Source organism: Tinamus guttatus, unplaced genomic scaffold (genome assembly GCF_059628265.1).
Source record: "Tinamus guttatus ecotype Peru unplaced genomic scaffold, ASM5962826v1 Tinamus_guttatus_pri_ptg000481l, whole genome shotgun sequence".
NCBI classification, from domain to species: Eukaryota; Metazoa; Chordata; class Aves; order Tinamiformes; family Tinamidae; genus Tinamus; species Tinamus guttatus.
The window spans coordinates 1-22,567 of record NW_028289015.1 but is presented as its reverse complement, the minus strand read 5'-3'; the positions used below and the strand labels follow the sequence as shown (position 1 = coordinate 22,567).

Here is a 22,567-nt window from a genome sequence, read left to right as displayed (position 1 = left end):
TGCTCTATGGATCCTTCTGCACCTGGACGGGGCGGGTGCTGTTTGCGGAGGAGCTCTACGTGCGCCCCGCGCACCGCGGTACCTATAGATAATGTATAGAGGGACCCTATAGACACCCTATAGACACCCTATAGGGACCCCATAGACACTCTATAGACACCCCATAGAGACCCCATAGAGACCCTGCCGTTCGCGGAGGAGCTCTACGTGCGCCCCGCGCACCGCGGTACCTATAGATAACGTATAGAGGAACCCTATAGAGACCCTATAGGGACCCCATAGAGACCCCATAGATACCCCATAGGGACCCTGCTGTTCGCGGAGGAGCTCTACGTGCGCCCCGCGCACCGCTGGTACCTATAGATAATGTATAGAGGAACCCTATAGAGACCCTATAGGGACCCCATAGAGACCCCATAGATACCCCATAGGGACCCTGCTGTTCGCGGAGGAGCTCTACGTGCGCCCCGCGCACCGCGGTACCTATAGACGGACCCTATAGATACCCTATAGAGACCCTATAGAGACCCCATAGATACCCCATAGGGACCCTGCCGTTCGCGGAGGAGCTCTACGTGCGCCCCGCGCACCGCGGTACCTATAGAGAGACCCTATAGATACCCTATAGGGACCCTATAGGGACCCCATAGATACCCCATAGGGACCCTGCTGTTCACGGAGGAGCTCTACGTGCGCCCCGCGCACCGCGGGTACCTATAGAGAGACCCTATAGATACCCTATAGGGACCCTATAGGGACCCATAGAGACCCCATAGATACCCCATAGGGACCCTGCTGTTCGCGGAGGAGCTCTACGTGCGCCCCGCGCACCGCGGTACCTATAGAGAGACCGTATAGATACCCTATAGACACCCTATAGGGACCCTATAGACACCCTATAGAGACCCCATAGATATCCCATAGGGACTCTGCTGTTCGCGGAGGAGCTCTACGTGCGCCCCGTGCACCGCGGTACCTATAGATAACGTATAGAGGGACCCTATAGGGACCCTATAGGGACCCCATAGATATCCCATAGAGACCCCGTAGATACCCCATAGAGACCCTGCTGTTCGCGGAGGAGCTCTACGTGCGCCCCGCGCACCGCGGTACCTATAGATAATGTATAGGGACCCTATAGAGACCCCATAGGGACCCCATAGATATCCCATAGATACCCCATAGGGACCCTGCTGTTCGCGGAGGAGCTCTACGTGCGCCCCGCGCACCGCGGTACCTATAGAGAGACCCTATAGATACCCTATAGGGACCCTATAGGGACCCCATAGAGACCCCATAGAGACCCTGCTGTTCGCGGAGGAGCTCTACGTGCGCCCCGCGCACCGCGGTACCTATAGAGAGACCCTATAGATACCCTATAGGGACCCTATAGGGACCCCATAGATACCCCATAGAGACCCCATAGGGACCCTGCTGTTCACGGAGGAGCTCTACGTGTGCCCCGCGCCCCGCGGTACCTATAGAGAGACCCTATAGATACCCTATAGGGACCCTATAGGGACCCCATAGATACCCCATAGAGACCCCATAGGGACCCTGCTGTTTGCGGAGGAGCTCTACGTGCGCCCCGCGCACCGCGGTACCTATAGAGAGACCCTATAGATACCCTATAGGGACCCTATAGGGACCCCATAGAGACCCCATAGATACCCCATAGGGACCCTGCTGTTCGCGGAGGAGCTCTACGTGCGCCCCGCGCACCGCGGTACCTATAGATAATGTATAGAGGAACCCTATAGACACCCTATAGGGACCCCATAGAGACCCCATAGATACCCCATAGGGACCCTGCTGTTCGCGGAGGAGCTCTACGTGCGCCCGGCGCACCGCGGTACCTATAGAGAGACCCTATAGATACCCTATAGGGACCCTATAGGGACCCCATAGAGACCCCATAGATACCCCATAGGGACCCTGCTGTTCGCGGAGGAGCTCTACGTGCGCCCCGCGCACCGCGGTACCTATAGAGAGACCCTATAGATACCCTATAGGGACCCTATAGGGACCCCATAGAGACCCCATAGATACCCCATAGGGACCCTGCTGTTTGCGGAGGAGCTCTACGTGCGCCCCGCGCACCGCGGTACCTATAGAGAAACCCTATAGATACCCTATAGACACCCTATAGGGACCCCATAGAGACCCCATAGATATCCCATAGGGACCCTGCTGTTTGCGGAGGAGCTCTACGTGCGCCCCGCGCACCGCGGTACCTATAGAGGGACCCTATAGATACCCTATAGACACCCTATAGGGACCCCATAGAGACCCCATAGATATCCCATAGAGAACCCATAGAGACCCTGCTGTTCGCGGAGGAGCTCTACGTGCGCCCCGCGCACCGCGGTACCTATAGAGAGACCCTATAGATACCCTATAGGGACCCTATAGGGACCCCATAGAGACCCCATAGATACCCCATAGGGACCCTGCTGTTTGCGGAGGAGCTCTACGTGCGCCCCGCGCACCGCGGTACCTATAGAGAAACCCTATAGATACCCTATAGACACCCTATAGGGACCCCATAGAGACCCCATAGATACCCCATAGGGACCCTGCTGTTCACGGAGGAGCTCTACGTGCGCCCCGCGCACCGCGGTACCTATAGAGAAACCCTATAGATACCCTATAGATACCCTATAGGGACCCCATAGAGACCCCATAGATACCCCATAGGGACCCTGCTGTTCGCGGAGGAGCTCTACGTGCGCCCCGCGCACCGCGGTACCTATAGATAACGTATAGAGGGACCCTATAGGGACCCTATAGAGACCTCATAGATACCCCATAGATACCCCATAGAGACCCTGCTGTTTGTGGAGGAGCTCTACGTGCGCCCCGCGCACCGCGGTACCTATAGATAACGTATAGAGGGACCCTATAGAGACCCTATAGACACCCTATAGAGACCCCATAGAGACCCTGCTGTTCACCGAGGGGCTTTACGTGCGCCCCACGCACCGTGGTACCTATAGATAATGTATAGGGACCCTATAGAGACCCTATAGAGACCCCATAGGGACCCTGATGTGCGCCGAGGAGCTCCATAGACCCCCTATAGGTGCCCTATAGACACCCCACGGACCCCCCGCCCGTACCCTATAGCCACCTTATAGCCCCCCTGTACCCTATAGACACCCTATAGCCCCCCCGTACCCTATGGACACCCTATAGCCCTCCCGTACCCTATAGACACCCTATAGCCCCCCATACCTTATGGACACCCTATAGCCCCCTGTACCCTATAGACACCCTATAGCCTCCCGTACCCTATAGACACCCTATAGACCCCCATACCCTATAGACACCCTATAGCCTCCCCCGTACCCTATAGACACCCTATAGCCCCCCCATACCCTATAGCCACCCTATAGCCCCCCGTACCCTATAGACACCCTATAGCCCCCCTGTACCCTATAGACACCCTATAGCCCCCCCATACCTTATGGACACCCTATAGCCCCCCGTACCCTATAGACACCCTATAGCCCCCCGTACCCTATGGACACCCTATAGCCCCCCATACCCTATGGACACCCTATAGCCCCCCCATACCCTATGGACACCCTATAGCCCCCCGTACCCTATAGACACCCTATAGCCCCCCATACCCTATAGCCACCCTATAGCCCTCCCGTACCCCATAGACACCCTATAGCCCCCCCGTACCCTATGGACACTCTATAGCCTCCTCCGTACCCTATAGACACCCTATAGCCCCCCATACCCTATGGACACCCTATAGCCCCCCGTACCCTATAGACACCCTATAGACCCCCTGTACCCCATAGACACCCTATAGCCCCCCCATACCCTATAGACACCCTATAGCCCCCCGTACCCTATAGCCACCCTATAGCCCCGCCCCTCCCCCGCAGGGCGGGGCATCGGCCGGGCCCTGGTGCAGAAGGCGGCCGAGGTGAGGGGGGGGGAGGGGCGGTCCCGGACGCCTGGGCCCCGCCCCCCACCCCTGGGTGCCCCCTGACCCCGCCATGACCCCTCATGACCCCTGGGTGCCCCCCTGTGACCCCTGGGTGACCCGGATGCCGCCCCCCCCTGTGACCCCTGGGTGACCCCCCTGTCCCCCAGGTGACCCCCTGACCCCACCATGACCCCTCATGACCCCTGGGTGCCCCCATGTGACCCCTGGGTGACCTGGATGCCGCCCCCCCCACCCTCCTGTGACCCCTAGATGACCCCCCTGTCCCCCAGGTGACCCCCTGACCCCTCCATGACCCCCAGGTGACCCTTCCATGACCCCCCCCGCCCCCCGGGTGTTCCCATGTGACCTCTGGGTGACCTCCATGACCCCCGCGACCTCCATGTGACCCCTCCATGACCCCCCCCCCGGCCCCTCCATTATCCCTGGATGACCCCCCTGTCCCCCGGGTGACCCCCCTGACCCCTCCATGACCCCCAGGTGACCCTTCCATGACCCCCCTGCCCCCTGGGTGCCCCCATGTGACCCCTGGGTGACCCCCACGACCCCCAGGTGACCCCTCCATGACCCCTTGGTGCCCTCCCATGACCCCTGGGTGCCCCCCTGCCCCCCAGGTGACCCTTCCATGACCCCCCTGCCCCCTGGGTGCCCCCGGGTGTCCCCCCTGACCCCTCCATGACCCCCAGGTGACCCCTGGGTGCCCCCATGTGACCCCCGGGTGACCCCCACGACCCCCAGGTGACCCCTCCCTGACCCCCTCCGGCCCCCCCATGACCCCTGGGTGCCCCCGTGACCCCCCATGACCCCCCGACCCCCGGGTGACCCCCGTGACCCTCGGACGACCCCCGTGACCCCCGGGTGACCCCACGACCCCCCAGTGACCCCTCCAAACCACCCCCCGCCTCCAGGTGACCCCTCCATGACCCCCCCGGCCCCTCCATGACCCCTGGGTGCCCCTGTGACCCCTGTATGACCCCCCGACCCCCGGGTGACCCTCGGACGACCCCCGTGACCCCTGGGTGACCCCACGACCCCCCAGTGACCCCTCCAAACCCCCCCCCGCCTCCAGGTGACCCCTCCATGACCCCCCCGGCCCCTCCATGACCCCTGGGTGCCCCCGTGACCCCCTGTGTCCCCCCCCGTGACCCCCAGGGCCCGCTGACCCCCGGGTGACCCCCTGCCCTCCGGATGACCCCGGGTGACCCCTGACCCCCGGGTGACCCCCTGCCCGCCTTGTGACCCCCTGCCCCCCGGGTGACCCCTGGGTGACCCCCTGCCCCCCCTGTGACCCCCGGATGACCCCCTGACCCCTGGATGACCCCCGGGTGACCCCCTGACCCCCGGGTGACCCCCATGACCCCCGGGTGACCCCGTGGCCCCGCCCCCAGGTGGCGCTGTCCCGCGGCTGCCGCCAGCTGCGGGCGCTGGCGCCGGGGGGGCCGGGGGGGCCGGGGGGGCTGCTGCGCCGCCTGGGCGCCGATGACGTCACGGCGCGCGACGGCTGGGTCGTGTGGCACGTGCCGCGCGCCGCCATGGCCGCGCTGGCGGGGGAGCGCGACTGCGCGCCGCCATGACCCCGCCCGGCCGCCGTATCCCCCCCCCGGGAGCCGCCATGACCCCGCCCGGCCGCCGTAACCCCCCCCGGGAGCCGCCATGACCCCGCCCGGCCGCCGTACCCACCCCCGGGAGCCGCCATGACACCGCCCGGCCGCCGTAACCCCCCCCCGGGAGCCGCCATGACCCCGCCCGGCCACCGTAACCCTCCCCGGGAGCCGCCATGACCCCGCCCGGCCGCCGTAACCCCCCCCGGGAGCCGCCATGATCCCCCCCTGGGAGCCGCCATGGTGCCTCCTTGGGGGCCGCCATGATCCCCCAGCGGAAGCCGCCAAGGTGCTGCCCGGAAGCCGCCATTATCCCCCCCACCGAAGCCGCCATTATCCCCCCTGAAGCCGCCATTATCCCCCCTGAAGCGGCCATCACCCCCCCCCCCTTCTGAATAAACCGTATCCGCCTCTGAGTTCCGCGGCGCCATTTTGGGGGTACAAACGGGGGGGGAGTGCATCCCAGAATGCACTGGGAAATGGGGGAGGGTATATAACGGGGGGGGGGGGGGCGCTGTATCCCGTCAATCCCTGCGGTTTTTCGGGGCGGGGGGGGGGAGCGAGCTCACGGCCCGCCCCGTTACATCCCGTCACCCCCCGCGGCGGCCGCCTCGTTGCATCCCGTCACCCCCCGCGGCGGCTGCGTGACGTCACGCGCGGAGAGGCGCAGCCCCCAGGCGGGGAGGGCGGGTGGGCGGAGCCCCGCGCGCGCGCCCCGCCCCCGCCCCCGCCGACGTCACGCCCCCCCCCCCCACGCCCCGCCCCTCCCGGCACGCGGCGGCGCGCGGCGGCGGCGGCGCGCGGCGATGACGCCATCGGGCGGCGCCGGCGCGGAGGCGGCGGCGGCGGCAGCGGGAGCGAGGCCGCGCGCAGCGGGCGGTGAGGGGGGGGCGGGGACGGGGCGGGGCCTTCGCCGACCCCCCCGTTAACGGGACCCCGTTAACCCCCCCCCCTTTCTGCTTCCCGTTACCCATCCCCTCCCCCCTCCCCAGGCCGTTCGCACGGATGAAGGGGGCGGAGCCGCGGGAGGGGGCGGCGCCGCCCTCGCGCCGCGCCCCGCCCCCCCGCCGCCGCCGCCGCCGCCGCGCGCTGGCCGCTCTGGCCCTGCTGCTCTATGGCCGCGGCGGCCTCCTGGCGTGGGGCGGGGCCGCGCGGCGGCGGCGGCGGGGGGGCGGGGCCGCGCCGCGCCACGCCCCCCCGCCCGCCGCGGCCCCGCCCCCCGGCCCCGCCGCGCTCCTCCCGCCCCCCTTCGCGCTGGCGCGCCGCCGGGGGGGCGGGGCCGCCGCCGAGCCCCGCCCCCTGCCCGCGCCGCCGCCGCCGCTGCTGCTGGCCCCGCCCCCCGCGCTGGGGCTCGACCTGGAGGCGGGTGAGTGCGGGGGGGGGGGCGGGGGGAGGGAGGGACCCGCCCACTTGGGACCCGCCCCCGGCGCGCTGGCCACGCCCCCACACAGACCCCGCCCCTTGGCCCCTCCCGCGGGTTGGCTCCGCCCCCTGATCGCACCCCGCCCCTCATAGGTCCCACCCCCTGGCACTTGCGCTCCATGGGGGGTGGGTGGGCGAGGGCTGGCCACGCCCCCTTTTGCCACGCCCCGCTTTGGCCACGCCCCATGTCACCCAAATTCGGCCACGCCCCCTTGGTCCCCACATCTCATAGGACCTGCTCCTTGGCCCCACCCCTGGGCTTGGCCCTGCCCCCTTAGTCCCTCCCCCTGCATTGACCACGCCCCCTTTTGGGCACACAATGAGCTGACCCCGCCCCCTTGCCCCCCCCACCCCGGGTTGGCCCCGCCCCTTGTCCCACCGGTTGGCCCCGCCTCTTTTTGCCCGCCCCCCCACGGGGTGCTGGGGGGGTTCTTGGTGCTGCCCCCTCATTGGGTCCCTTATCCGCCCCGCCCCCTTTTGGCTCCTCCCACACAAGGGGTTGGGGGGGGGTCCGGGTGCTCCCCCCTCCCTCACTGACCTCCCTTCCCCCCCCCCCAGGGCCCCTCCCCAACGGCTTCGGGGTGGGGGCGGGGCCTGGCAGCCCCCCCGGCGCCGCCCCCCCCGGCATCCTCATCAGCAACGTGTGCAGCGTGGGGGGCGGGGCCACCGAGGGCGCCGCCCCTGCCGGGGGCGGGGCCCGGCCCGAGCCGCCCCCTCCCCCTGCGCGGGGGGGCGTCCAGCAGAGCCCCCTGTGCGACGAGCACGTGACCTGTGTGCAGAGTGAGTGCGGGGTCGGCGGTAGGGACCAGGGTGAACGGGTTGTCATTAGGCACCAGGATGAACAGGGCCTCAGTAGGGACCAGGGTGAACGGGGCCTCAGTAGGGAGCAGGGTGAACGGGTTGTCCTTAGGTGCCAGGGTGAACAGGGCCTCAGTAGGGACCAGGGTGAACGGGTTGTCCTTAGGTGCCAAGATGAACAGGGCCTCAGTAGGGACCAGGGTGAACGGGGCCTCAGTAGGGACCAGGGTGAACGGGTTGTCATTAGGTGCCAGGGTGAACAGGGCCTCAGTAGGGACCAGGGTGAACAGGTTGTCATTAAGTGCCAGGATGAACAAGACCTCAGTAGGGACCAGGGTGAACGGGGCCTCAGTAGGGACCAGCGTGAACGGGGCCTCAGTAGGGACCAGGGTGAACAGGTTGTCATTAGGTGCCAGGATGAACAGTGCCTCAGTAGGGACCAGCGTGAACGGGTTGTCATTAGGTGCTAGGGTGAACAGGGCCTCAGTAGGGACCAGGGTGAACAGGTTGTCATTAGGTGCCAGGGTGAACAAGACCTCAGTAGGGACCAGAGTGAACGGGGCCTCAGCAGGGACCAGGGTGAACAGGGCCTCAGTAGGGACCAGGGTGAACAGGTTGTCATTAGGTGCCAGGGTGAACAAGACCTCAGTAGGGACCAGAGTGAACGGGGCCTCAGCAGGGACCAGGGTGAACAGGGCCTCAGTAGGGACCAGGGTGAACGGGTTGTCCTTAGGTGCCAGGGTGAACAGGGCCTCAGTAGGGACCAGGGTGAATGGAGCCTCAGTAGGGACCAGGGTGAACGGGTTGTCATTAGGTGCCAAGATGAACAGGGCCTCAGTAGGGACCAGGGTGAACAGTGCATTAGTAGGGACCAGGGTGAACGGGTTGTTATTAGATGCCAGGATGAACGGGGCCCCAGTAGGGACCAGGGTGAACAGGTTGTCATTAGGTGCCAGGGTGAACAAGACCTCAGTAGGGACCAGGGTGAACGGGGCCTCAGTAGGGACCAGCGTGAACGGGGCCTCAGTAGGGACCAGGGTGAACAGGTTGTCATTAGGTGCCAGGGTGAACAAGACCTCAGTAGGGACCAGGGTGAACGGGGCCTCAGTAGGGACCAGCGTGAACGGGGCCTCAGTAGGGACCAGGGTGAACGGGTTGTCATTAAGTGCCAGGATGAACAAGACCTCAGTAGGGACCAGGGTGAACGGGGCCTCAGTAGGGACCAGGGTGAATGGGGCCTCAGTAGGGACCAGGGTGAACGGGTTGTCATTAAGTGCCAGGATGAACAAGACCTCAGTAGGGACCAGGGTGAACGGGTTGTCATTAAGTGCCAAGATGAACAGGGCCTCAGTAGGGACCAGGGTGAACGGGTTGTCATTAGGTGCCAGGGTGAACAGGGCCTCAGTAGGGACCAGGGTGAACAGTGCATTAGTAGGGACCAGCGTGAACGGGTTGTTATTAGATGCCAGGATGAACAGTGCCTCAGTAGGGACCAGGGTGAACGGGTTGTCATTAGGTGCCAGGATGAACGGGGCCCCAGTAGGGACCAGGGTGAACAGGACCTCAGTAGGGACCAGGGTGAACGGGGCCTCAGTAGGGACCAGCGTGAACGGGTTGTCATTAGGTGCCAGGGTGAACAGGACCTCAGTAGGGACCAGGGTGAACAGGTTGTCATTAGGTGCTAGGGTGAACAGGACCTCAGTAGGGACCAGGGTGAATGGGGCCTCAGTAGGCACCCAGGTGAACGGGTTGTCCTTAGGTGCCAGGATGAACGGGGTCTCAGTAGGCACCAGAGTGAACAGCACAGCAAGAGGTATTAAGGGGAGCAGGCTGTTGATAGGGACCAGAGTGAACAGATCTTTGGTAGTCACCAGGATGAACAGATTATCATTAGGTGCCAGAGTGAACAGACCATCATTAGGTGCCAGAGTGAACAGGCCCTCAGTTTGGACTATTCTGGTCTGAACAGGCCCTTAGTAGGGACCAGGGTGAACACTCCCAGTGGAGACCCAAGTGAGGGCCTTCGGTAGGTTCTAGAGTGAACAAGCGGTCAGTAGGCACCAGAGTGAACACTCCTAATAGACTCCCAGTAAAGTCCCTCCCTAGACCCCCCGCAGGGTAAACACGCCCTCAGTAGGCACCAGAGTGAACACTCCTAATAGACTCCCACTAAAGTCCCTCCCTAGACCCCCCGCAGGGTAAACGCGCCCTCAGTAGGCACCAGAGTGAACACTCCTAATAGACTCCCACTAAAGTCCCTCCCTAGACCCCCCACAGGGTAAACACACCCTCAGTAGGCACCAGAGTGAACACTCCTAATAGACTCCCAGTGTAGTCCCTCCCTAGACCCCCCGCAGGGTAAACACGCCCTCAGTAGGCACCAGAGTGAACACTCCTAATAGACTCCCAGTGTAGTCCCTCCCTAGACCCCCCGCAGGGTAAACACGCCCTCGGTAGGCACCAGAGTGAACACTCCTAATAGACTCCCAGTGTAGTCCCTCCCTAGACTCCCCGCAGGGTAAACACGCCCTCAGTAGGCACCAGAGTGAACACTCCTAATAGACTCCCAGTGTAGTCCCTCCCTAGACCCCCCGCAGGGTAAACACGTCCTCAGTAGGCACCAGAGTGAACACTCCTAATAGACTCCCAGTAAAGTCCCTCCCTAGACCCCCCGCAGGGTAAACACGCCCTCAGTAGGCACCAGAGTGAACACTCCTAATAGACTCCCAGTAAAGTCCCTCCCTAGACCCCCCGCAGGGTAAACACGCCCTCAGTAGGCACCAGAGTGAACACTCCTAATAGACTCCCACTAAAGTCCCTCCCTAGATCCCCCGTAGGGTAAACGCCCTCAGTAGGCACCAGAGTGAACACTCCTAATAGACTCCCAGTAAAGTCCCTCCCTAGACGCCCCGTAGGGTAAACACGCCCTCAGTAGGCACCAGAGTGAACACCGCTAGTAGGAACCAGAGGCCAAACCTGCAGCGGGCACTAGGGGAGCCGGGGGGGCTGAGGGGCCATCAGTAGGGCCCAGAGTGAACGCCGCTAGTAGGAACCAGAGGCCAAACCTGCAGCGGGCGCTAGGGGAGCCGGGGGGGCTAAGGGGCCATCAGTAGGGCCCAGAGTGAACGCCGCTAGTAGGAACCAGAGGCCAAACCTGCAGCGGGCGCTAGGGGAGCCGGGGGGGTGCTGAGGGGCCATCAGTAGGGCCCAGAGTGAACGCCGCTAGTAGGAACCAGAGGCCAAACCTGCAGCGGGCACTAGGGGAGCCGGGGGGGGCTGAGGGGCCATCAGTAGGGCCCAGAGTGAACGGCCTCCCCGCAGGCATCCTGGACGAGTTCCTGCAGTGCTACGGCAGCCTCATCCCCGTGAGCGCCGACGAGGTGGTCAAGAAGCTGGAGGACATTTTCCAGCAGGAGTTCAGCACCCCGCAGAGGTGGGGCCCTCAGTAGGGACCAGGGTGAACGGGCTGTCATTAGGGACCAGGGTGAACGGCCTGTTGCTGGGGACCAGGGCGAACGGGTTTTCAGTAGGGCCCAGAGTGAACGGCCTCTTGGGAGGGACCAGGGCCATTGAGACCTTGGTAGGCACCAAGGGGAGCGGCTCGTCAGTAGGGACCAGAGTGAACGCGTTCCCGTTTGGGGGTTCTTAGGGGATTTGGGGACAGTTTGGGGCCATTTGGGGTCATTTCCGCAGGTTTTGGGGGTTCCGGCTGTTCCCGGGGCCGTTCGGGGTTTTTTTGTGCCTGTTCTGGGTGTTTTTGGGCCCATTCTGGGGGTTTTTGGGCTCATTCTGGTGGTTTCCGGGCCTGTTCTGGGTGTTTTTGGGCCAATTCTGGGGGTTTTCGGGGCCGTTCTGGGTGTTTTCAGGGCCATTCTGGGTGTTTTTGGGCCCATTCTGGGTATTTTTGGACCTGTTCTGGGGGTTTTCGGGGCCGTTCCAGGTGTTTTTGGGCCCATTCCGGGTGTTTTGGGGCTCAATCTGGGGGTTTTAAGGGCCTTTCTGGGTGTTTCCAGGCCCGTTCTGGGTCTTTTTGGGCTCATTCTGCGGGTTTCCGGGTCCCTTCTGGGTGTTTTGGGGCTCATTCGGGGGTTTTTGGGGGTGATCTGGGTGTTTTTGGGCTCACTCTGGTGGTTTCAGGCCAATTCTGGGGGTTTTTGGGCTCATTTCGGGTGTTTTCGGGCCCATCCTGTGTGTTTCCAGGCCTGTTCTGGGTGTTTCCAGGCCCATTTCCGGTGCTTTTGGGCTCATTCTGGGGGTTTTTGGGCTCGTTCTGGATGTTTTTGGGGCCATTCAGGGCGTTTTCGGGGCTGATCTGGAGGTTTTTGGGCTCATTCTGGGGGTTTTGGGGGCTGTTTTGGGTGCTTTTTGGGTCATTCTGGGTGATTACGGGGCCATTCTGGGTGATTATGGGGCGATTCTGGGTGCTTTTGGGCTCACTCTGGGTGTTTTCAGGCCCGTTCTAGGTGTTTTTTGGGCTCATTCTAGGGGGTTTTGGACTCATTCTGTATGTTTTTGGGGCCATTCAGGGCATTTTCGGGGCTGATCTCGGGGTTTTTGGGGCTCGTTCTGGAGTTTTTGAGGCCATTCTGGCTGCTTTTGGGCTCATTCTGGGCTTTTTTGGGGCCACTCTCCCTGTTCCCGGGGCCATTCTGGGTATTTTTGGGTCATTCTGGGTGTTTTCGGGGCCATTTTGGGTGCTTTTGGGCTCACTCTGGGGGTTTCCAGGCCCGTTCTGGGTGTTTCTGGGTCCATTCTGGGGGTTTTTGGGCTCATTCCGGGTGTTTTCAGGCTCCTTCCGGGGGTTTCCGGGGCCGCTCTCCCCGTTCCCAGGTCCATTCTGGGTGTTTTCGGGTCCGTTCCGGGTGTTTTTGGGTTCATTCTGGGAGTTTTCGGGCCCTTTCTGGGTGTTTTGGGGCTCATTCTGGGGGTTTTTGGGCTCCTTCTGGATGTTTTTGGGACCATTCAGGGCGTTTTCCGGGCTGATCTGGGGGTTTTTGGGCTCATTCTGGGGGTTTTTGGGGCCGTTTTGGGTGCTTTTTGGGTCATTCTGGGGGGTTTCGGGGCTGTTCTCGGTGATTTGGGGGCCATTCTGGGTGTTTTTGGGCTCACTCTGGGGGTTTTTGGGCTCATTCTGGGGGTTTTCAGGGCTGTTTTGGGTGCTTTTTGGGTCTTTCTGGGTGTTTTCGGAGCCATTCTGGGTGTTTTTGGGCTCACTCCGGGGGTTTCCAGGCCCATTCTGGGTGTTTTCGGGTCCGTTCCGGGTGTTTTTGGGGTCGTTCCGGGGGTTTCCGGGGCCGCTCTGGCCGTTCCCAGGTCCATTCTGGGTGTTTTCGGGTCCGTTCTGGCTGTTTTTGGGCTCATTCCGGGGGTTTCCGGGGCCGCTCTGGCCGTTCCCGGCGCCCCCGGAGCGGTTTTCCGCAGCGTTTCCCGGTTTTCCCGCCCCGCAGACGCTGCTCCGTGCAGCAGCTGCTCCAGTCGTACCAGCGGCTTCAGGGGCTTTTGGGCTCATTCTGGGGGTTTTTGGGCTCGTTCTGGGGGTTTTGGGGCTCCTTCTGGATTTTTTGGGGCCATTCTGGGTGTTTTCAGGCCCGATCTGGGTGTTTTGGGCTCATTCTGGGTGTTTTGGGCTCATTCTGGGGGTTTCCAGGGCCACTCTCCCCATTCCCAGGGCCATTCCGGGTGTTTTTGGGTTCATTCTGGGAGTTTTCGGGCCCTTTCTGGGTGTTTTGAGGCTCATTCTGGGGGTTTTTGGGCTCCTTCTGGATGTTTTTGGGACCATTCAGGGCGTTTTCCGGGCTGATCTGGGGGTTTTTGGGCTCATTCTGGGGGTTTTTGGGGCCGTTTTGGGTGCTTTTTGGGTCATTCTGGGGGGTTTCGGGGCTGTTCTCGGTGATTTCGGGGCCATTCTGGGTGTTTTTGGGCTCACTCTGTGGGTTTCTGGGGCCATTCTGGGTGTTTTCAGGCCCGTTCTGGGTGTTTCTGGGTCCATTCTGGCTGTTTTTGGGCTCGTTCCGGGGGTTTCCGGGGCCGCTCCGGCCGTTCCCGGCGCCCCCGGAGCGGTTTTCCGCAGCGTTTCCCGGTTTTCCCGCCCCGCAGGCGCTGCTCCGTACAGCAGCTGCTCCAGTCGTACCAGCGCGCCCCCGGCCCCGCGCTGCTCCGCGGCTTCCGCGTCACCTACAAGCGCCACGTCCTGACCATGGACGACCTGCAGACCCTGTACGGGCCCAACTGGCTCAACGACCAGGTGGGGACATGGGGGGACATGGGGGGACATTGGGGACATGGGGGACATGGGGGACATGGGGGACATGGGGACATTGGGGACATGGGGGACATGGGGGACATGGGGGACATGGGGGACAAGGGGGACCATGGACGACCTGCAGACCCTCTACGGGCCCAACTGGCTCAACGACCAGGTGGGGGGACATGGGGGGACATTGGGGACATGGGGGACATGGGGGACATGGGGGGGACATGGGGGACATGGGGGACATGGGGGGACATGGGGACATGGGGACATGGGGGACATGGGGGGGACATGGGGGACATGGGGACATGGGGGGACCATGGACGACCTGCAGACCCTCTATGGGCCCAACTGGCTCAACGACCAGGTGGGGACATTGGGGACATGGGGGACATGGGGACATGGGGGACATGGGGGGATATGGGGACATGGGGACATGGGGGACATTGGGGACATTGGGGACATGGGGACATGGGGGGACCATGGACGACCTGCAGACCCTCTATGGGCCCAACTGGCTCAACGACCAGGTGGGGACATGGGGGACATTGGGGACATGGGGTCATGCGGGGACATGGGGGGGACATGGGGACATGGGGGACATTGGGGACATGGGGACATGGGGACATGGGGGACATGGGGACATGGGGGGACCATGGACGACCTGCAGACCCTCTATGGGCCCAACTGGCTCAATGACCAGGTGGGGACATGGGGACATGGGGGGACATTGGGGACATGGGGGGGACATTGGGGACATGGGGGACATGGGGACATGGCGGGACATGGGGACATGGGGACATGGGGGGGACATGGGGACATTGGGGACATGGGGGACATTGGGGACATGGGGGGACATGGGGGACATGGGGACAAGGGGGACCATGGACGACCTGCAGACCCTCTATGGGCCCAACTGGCTCAACGACCAGGTGGGGACATGGGGGGACATGGGGGACATGGGGACATGGGAACATGGGGGACATGGGGACATGGGGGACATTGGGGACATGGGGGACATGGGGGGACATTGGGGACATGGGGGACAAGGGGGACATGGGGGACATGGGGACATGGGGACATGGGGACATGGGGGACATTGGGGACATGGGGGGACATTGGGGACATTGGGGACATGGGGGACATGGGGGGGACATGGGGACATGGGGGACATGGGGGACATGGGGGGACATGGGGGACATGGGGACATGGGGGGGACATGGGGGACATTGGGGACATGGGGGACATGGGGGGGACATGGGGGACATTGGGGACATTGGGGACATGGGGGACATGGGAACATGGGGGACATGGGGGGACATGGGGACATGCGGACATGGGGGGGACATGGGGACATGGGGGGGACATGGGGGACATGGGGGGGACATGGGGGACATGGGGACATGGGGACATGGGGGGACATTGGGGACATGGGGGACATGGGGGGACCATGGACGACCTGCAGACCCTCTACGGGCCCAACTGGCTCAACGACCAGGTGGGGACATGGGGACATGGGGACATGGGGGGGACATGGGGGACATGGGGGGACATTGGGGACATGGGGACATGGGGGACATGGGGACATTGGGGGACATGGGGGGACATTGGGGACATTGGGGACATGGGGACATGGGGGACATTGGGGGACATGGGGGGACATGGGGACATTGGGGACATGGGGACATGGGGGACATTGGGGACATGGGGGGACATGGGGGGACATGGGGACATGGGGGACATGGGGGGACATGGGGACATGGGGGGACATTGGGGACATGGGGGACATTGGGGACATTGGGGACATTGGGGACATGGGGGACATGGGGGGACCATGGACGACCTGCAGACCCTCTATGGGCCCAACTGGCTCAACAACCAGGTGGGGGGACATGGGGACATGGGGGGGACATGGGGGACATGGGGACATGGGGACATTGGGGGACATGGGGACATGGGGGGACATGGGGTTCTGGGGGGTCCTGGGGGGGACCTGGGAGCAATGGGGGGACCTGGGGGGGTCCTGGGGGGACAATGGGGGGGACCTGGGGGGGTCCTGGGGGGACAATGGGGTGTCCCGGGGGGGGGGGTCTCACCCTGTCCCCCCCCCCAGGTGATGAACATGTACGGGGACCTGGTGATGGACACGGTGCCGGACAAGGTGAGGGGCGGGGGGGGGCGGGGGGGGGGGGACACCAGACACCCCCCCGGCCGCCGGGGCCCCCCCTGACCCCCCCCCAGGTGCACTTCTTCAACAGCTTCTTCTACGACAAGCTGCGCACGCGGGGCTACGAGGGCGTGCAGCGCTGGACCAAGAACGTGAGGGCGGGGCCTCGGCGAGGGGGCGGGGCCTCGGGGGGGCGGGGTCTGATGGGGCGGGGCATCGTGAGGGAGGGGCTGGTATAAAGGGAAGGGGGAAGAGAGTGAGGTGGGAGGGGCTGGAGGGAGGAGTAGGAGGTGGGAGGGGCCCGGGGGCGGGGCCTCGGGGGAGGGGCGTGCCAGGGCGGGGCATCGTGAGGGAGGGGCTGGTAGAGAGGGAAGGGGCTGCTGGGGGAGGGAGTGAGATGGGAGGGGCTGGAGGGAGGAGGAGGGGCCTGGGGGGGGCGGAGCCTCGTGGGAGGGGCCTGATGGGGCGGGGCAATGTGAGGGAGGGGCCGGTAGAGAGGGAAGGAGCTGCTGGGGAGGGAGGAGGAGAGGGAGGTGGGAGGGGCTGGAGGGAGTGGGAGGGGCCTGGGGGCGGGGCCTAGGGGGGGCGGGGCCTGTCAGGGCGGGGCTATCATGAGGGAGGGGCCAGTAGAGAGGGAAGGGGCTGCTGGGGGGAGGAGGAGGGGGTGGGAGGGGCGTGGGGCGGGGCATCTGAGGGGGCGGGGCATATGGGAGGGGCCTGCTGGGGCGGGGCATCGTGAGGGAGGGGCCGTAGAGAGGGAAGGGGGCTGGGGGGGGGAGTGAGGTGGGAGGGGCTGGAGGGAGCAGGAGGGAGGGGGCGTGGCATCTGGGGGCGTGGCCTGCCAGGGCGGGGCATTGTGAGGGAGGGGCCAGTAGAGAGGGAAGGGGGGGGAGAGTGAGGTGGGAGGGGCTGGAGGGAGGAGCAGGGGGTGGGAGGGGCTTGGGGGAGGAGCCTCGGGGCGGGCGTGGCCTGGGGGCGTGGGGGCGGGGTCTGATGGGGTGGGGCATCGTGGGGGGGTTGGTATAGAGGGAAGGGGCTGCTGGGAGGTGGGGGGGAGTGAGGTGGGAGGGGCTGGAGGGAAGAGTAGGAGGTGGGCGGGGCCTGGGGGCGGGTCTGATGGGGCGGGGTCTGATGGGGCGGGGCATTGTGAGGGAGGGGCCGGTAGAGAGGGAAGGGGCTGCTGGGGGGGGGAGTGAGGTGGGAGGGGCTGGAGGGAGGAGTAGGGGGTGGGAGGGGCCTGGGGAGGAGCCTCGGGTGGGCGGGGCCTTGGGGGCTGGAGGGAGGGGTAGGGAGGTGGGAGGAGCTGGTGGAAGGGGCGGAGCCTGGGGCTACAGGGGTGTGGCCAGCAGTGGGGGCGTGGCCATCTTGGGGCTCGTGGGGCCATTTGGGAACCCGCAGGGCCCCATTTTGGGTCACAAAGGGCTGGTTTTGGGGCCATTCCAGACAATTTACTTTTTTGGGGCCACCCAGGCCCCTTTTGGGTCCCGTTTTGGGTGGAAATGTGCCGTTTTTGGCTATTTTAGGTGACCATATTCCCTTGGGGTACACAGCCCCATTTTTGGGTCCCATTTTGGGTGGAAATGCCCTGTTTTGGGCTGTCTCCGGGTCCTGTTTTGGGCGGAAATGCATCGTTTTGGCTCATTTTGGGTGGATATCTTCCTTTGGGGCACGCAGCCCCTTTTTGGGCCCCGTTTTGGGTGGAAACACCCATTTTTGGCTGTTTTAGGTAGATATCTCTTTTGGGGGTCCACAGCCCCGTTTTGGGCCCTGTTTTGGGTGAAAACGCCCTGTTTTGGGTGGATATCTCCCTTTGGGGTCAACAGCCCCAATTTCCGGGCCCCGTTTTGGGTGGAAACACCCCTTTTTTGGCCGCTTTAGGTGGATATCTCCCTTTGGGGCACGCAGCCCCGTTTCAGGCCCTGTTTTGGGTGGAAACGCCCCGTTTTTGGCTGTTTTAGGTGGATATCTCCCTTTAGGGCACACAGCCCCATTCCGGGCCCCATTTTGGGTGGAAACGCCCCGTTTTGGGCTGTTTTGGGTGGATATCTCCCTTTGGAGCACACAGCCCCATTTCAGGCCCCGTTTTGGGTGGAAACGCCCCGTTTTGGGCCGTTTCGGGTGGATATCTCCCTTTGGGGCACACAGCCCCATTCTGGGGCCTGTTTTGGGTGGAAAAGCACCATTTTCGGCCGTTTTAGGTGGATATCTCCCTTTGCGGCACACAGCCCCATTTCCGGCCCCGTTTTAGGTGGAAACACCCCGTTTTGGCCGTTTTGGGTGGATATCTCTCTGTGGGGTCAACAGCCCCATTCCGGGCCCCGTTTTGGGTGGAAATACCCTGTTTCGGCTGTTTTAGGTGGATATCTCCCTTTGGGGCACGCAGCCCCGTTTCAGGCCCTGTTTTGGGTGGAAACGCCCCGTTTTGGGCCGTTTTGGGTGGATATCTCTCTGTGGGGTCAACAGCCCCGTTCCGGGCCCCGTTTTGGGTGGAAACACCCCGTTTTTGGCCGTTTTGGGTGGATATCTCTCTGTGGGGTCAACAGCCCCATTCCGGGCCCCGTTTTGGGTGGAAACGCCCCGTTTCGGCCGTTTTAGGTGGATATCTCTCTGTGGGGTCAACAGCCCCATTTCGGGCCCCGTTTTGGGTGGAAACGCCCCGTTTCGGCCGTTTTAGGTGGATATCTCTCTGTGGGGTCAACAGCCCCATTTCAGGCCCCGTTTTGGGTAGAAATGCCCCGTTTTGGGCCATTTTGGGTGGATATCTCTCTGTGGGGTCAACAGCCCCGTTCCGGGCCCCGTTTTGGGTGCAAACACCCCGTTTCGGCCGTTTTAGGTGGATATCTCCCTTTGGGGCACGCAGCCCCGTTCCGGGCCCCGTTTTGGGTGGAAACGCCCCGTTTGGGCCGTTTTGGGTGGATATCTCCCTTTGGGGCACACAGCCCCGTTCCGGGCCCCGTTTTGGGTGGAAACGCCCCGTTTTGGGCTGTTCCAGGTGGACATCTTCGGCAAGGAGCTGCTGCTCATCCCCATCCACCTCGAGGTGCACTGGTCCCTCGTGGCCGTGGACGTCGCGCGGCGCCGAATCACCTACTTCGACTCGCAGCGCACGCTCAACCGCCGCTGCCCCAAGGTGGGCGGGGCCTATGGGGTGGGCGGGGTCTATAGGGTGGGTGGAGCCTATGGAGTGGGTGCAGTCAATGGGACGTCACCTACTTCGACTCGCAGCGCACGCTCAACCGCCGCTGCCCCAAGGTGGGCGGGGCCTATGGGGTGGGCGGGGTCTATAGGGTGGGTGGAGCCTATGGAGTGGGTGCAGTCAATGGGACGTCACCTACTTCGACTCGCAGCGCACGCTCAACCGCCGCTGCCCCAAGGTGGGCGGGGCCTATGGGGTGGGCGGGGTCTATAGGGTGGGTGGAGCCTATGGAGTGGGTGCAGTCAATGGGACGTCACCTACTTCGACTCGCAGCGCACGCTCAACCGCCGCTGCCCCAAGGTGGGTGGGGCCTATGGGGTGGGCGGAGCCACGAGGGGGCGGGGTCTGTGGGGGAGGAGCTACAAGGGGCGGGGTCTATAGGGTGGGTGGAGCCTATGGAGTGGGTGCAGTCAATGGGGACGTCACCTACTTCGACTCGCAGCGCATGCTCAACCGCTGCTGCCCCCAAGGTGGGCGGGGCCTATGGGGTGGGCGGAGCCACGAGGGGGGCGGAGCCACGAGGGGCGGGGTCTATAGGGTGGGCGGGGTCAATGGGGCGTCACCTACTTCGACTCGCAGCGCACGCTCAACCGCCGCTGCCCCAAGGTGGGCGGGGCCTATGGGGTGGGCGGAGCCACGAGGGGCGGGGTCTATGGGGTGGGTGGGGACACGAGGGGCGGGGTCTATAGGGTGGGCGGGGACATTAGGGGGTGGGGTTTATAGGGTGGGCGGGGTCAATGGGGCGTCACCTACTTCGACTCGCAGTGCACGCTCAACCGCCGCTGCCCCAAGGTGGGCGGAGCCACGAGGGGGCGGAGACACGAGGGGGCAGAGACACGAGGGGCGGGGTCTATAGGGTGGGCGGGGTCTATAGGGTGGGGACACGAGGGGTGGGGTCTATACGGTGGGCGGAGCCACGAGGAGCGGGGTCTATGGGGAGGGTGAGGACACGAGGGGGCGGGGTCTATAGGGTGGGCGGGGTCAATGGGGCATCACCTACTTCGACTCGCAGCGCACGCTCAACCGCTGCTGCCCCAAGGTGGGCGGAGCTTATGGGGTGGGCGGGGTCTATAGGGTGGGCGGGGTCTATAGGGTGGGGACACGAGGGGCGGGGTCTATAGGGTGGGCGGAGCCACGAGGAGCGGGGTCTATAGGGTGGGTGGGGACATTAGGGGGCGGGGTCTATAGGGTGGGCGGGGTCAATGGGGCGTCACCTACTTCGACTCGCAGCGCAACGCTCAACCGCCGCTGCCCCAAGGTGGGCGGGGCCACGAGGGGTGGGCGGGGCTATAGGGTGGGCGGGGTCAATGGGGCGTACCTGCTTCGACTTGCAGCGCACGCTCAACCGCCGCTGCCCCAAGGTGGGTGGAGCCACGAGGGGGTGGGCGGAGCCTATGGGGTGGGTGGGGACACGAGGGGGCGGGGTCAATAGGGTGGGCGGGGTCAATGGGGACGTCGCCTACTTCGACTCGCAGCGCACGCTCAACCGCCGCTGCCCCAAGGTGGGCGGGGCCTATGGGGTGGGCGGAGCCACGAGGGGCGGAGCCACGAGGGGCGGGGTCTATAGGGTGGGTGGAGCCTATGGAGTGAGTGCAGTCAATGGGGCGTCACCTACTTCGACTCGCAGCGCACGCTCAACCGCCGCTGCCCCAAGGTGGGCGGAGCCACGAGGGGGCGGAGCCACGAGGGGGCGGGGTCTATAGGGTGGGCAGGGATTTTAGGGGGTGGGGTCTATAGGGTGGGCGGGGTCAATGGGGCGTCACCTACTTTGACTCGCAGCTCACGCTCAACCGCTGCTGCCCCAAGGTGGGCGGAGCTTATGGGTGGGGGGGGTCTATAGGGTGGGCGGGGTCTATAGGGGGACACGAGGGGCGGGGCCTATAGGGTGGGCGGGGTCGATGGGGCGTCACCTATTTCGATTCGCTCAACCGCTGCTGCCCCAAGGTGGGCGGAGCCATGAGGGGGTGGGGCCTATAGGGTGGGTGGAGACACAAGGGGCGGGGTCTATAGGGTAGGCGGGGCCTCTGGGAGTCTGTGAGGGGTGGAGCCTATGGGACCCAAGGTGGGTGGGGCCTGGGGTGGGTGGGGGACACAAGGGCGTGGAGTTAGTGGTGGGTGGGGTCAATGGGGGTAGGCGGGGCCTCTGGGGGGGGCGGGGTCTGGGGTGGGCGGAGTCTATGGGGCGTCACCTGCTCGGACTCCAGACAAGCCCCGCCCAACTCCCCCTCACCTTAAAGGGGCCACGTCCTAACAAAGGGGGAGGTGCCCCCCGTGACTAAGAACAAGGGGGGTGTGTGGCTTAACCAAAGGGGGCGTGGCCTCTCGCAGGCCACGCCCCCTCACCCCAAACCCCGCCCCCTTTTGCAGCACATCTGCCGCTACCTGCAGGCCGAGGCCGAGCGCAAGGAGCGCCCCGAGTTCCGCGAGGGCTGGAAAGGCGCCTTCAAGATGGTGGGAACCCCCTTTTGGGGCAATTTCCTCCCCTTTGGGGCCATTTTGGGGTGATCCGCCCCGCTTGGGGCTCCTGTGCCCCGTTTTGGGGGTAATTCGCCCTATTTTGGGTGGTTTTCCCCCCAGAACGTGGCCCGGCAGAACAACGACAGCGACTGCGGCGCCTTCGTGCTGCAGGTAGGCGGGGCCAGAGCGCCTGGGACCGCCCCCTGCTTTATTAGCCCCTCCCCCTCCTCATTAGCCCCTCCCCCTCCTCATTAGCCCCTCCCACATCCCATTAATCTCCCCTTGCATCTCATTAACCCCTCTCATTACTGCAGTTACTGCAGGTAGGCGGGGCCCCAGCACCCAGGACCGCCCCCTGCTTTATTAGCCCCTCCCCCTCCTCGTTAGCCCCTCCCCCTCCTCATTAGCCCCCCTGCATCTCATTAACCCCCCCAAATGGCCCCTAATTACCCCCCTCTCGCACTAATTACCCCCCTCTTGCACTAATTACCCCCCTCCACGTTAATTGCCCCCCAGTACTGCAAGTAGGAAGGGGGGGGGAAGCAGGGGACACCGAGGGGCCCAGGCGTCCGGGCCCCCCAAATCCCCCCTAATTGCCCCCCTCTCGCACTAATTACCCCCATATGGTGCTAATTGCCCCCCCACGCTAATTAATTGCCCCCCAGTGCTGCAAGTAGGAAGGGGGGGGAAGTAGGGGGAACAGAGGGGCCCAGGC

The 22,567-nt window shown here is 64.1% G+C and overlaps 2 protein-coding genes across 2 annotated transcripts; both read left to right on the top strand.

Moving 5' to 3' along the window:
• Positions 1–2,801: 2,801 nt before the first annotated feature.
• LOC148592911 (thialysine N-epsilon-acetyltransferase-like) lies at positions 2,802–5,535 on the top strand (the record flags this gene model as incomplete). The annotated part of the gene is made up of 3 exons (XM_088533139.1): positions 2,802–2,871; positions 3,900–3,940; positions 5,350–5,535. Coding segments are annotated over 3 exons (297 nt in total), but the record flags the coding sequence as incomplete, so codon positions are not given.
• An 833-nt stretch (positions 5,536–6,368) lies between these two features.
• On the top strand, positions 6,369–22,023 carry SENP3 (SUMO specific peptidase 3; the record flags this gene model as incomplete). Its single annotated transcript, XM_088533137.1, has 9 exons — positions 6,369–6,441; positions 7,543–7,764; positions 11,104–11,215; positions 13,879–14,026; positions 16,146–16,193; positions 16,274–16,351; positions 19,192–19,329; positions 21,763–21,846; positions 21,973–22,023. Coding segments are annotated over exons 1-9 (954 nt in total), but the record flags the coding sequence as incomplete, so codon positions are not given.
• Positions 22,024–22,567: the final 544 nt, after the last annotated feature.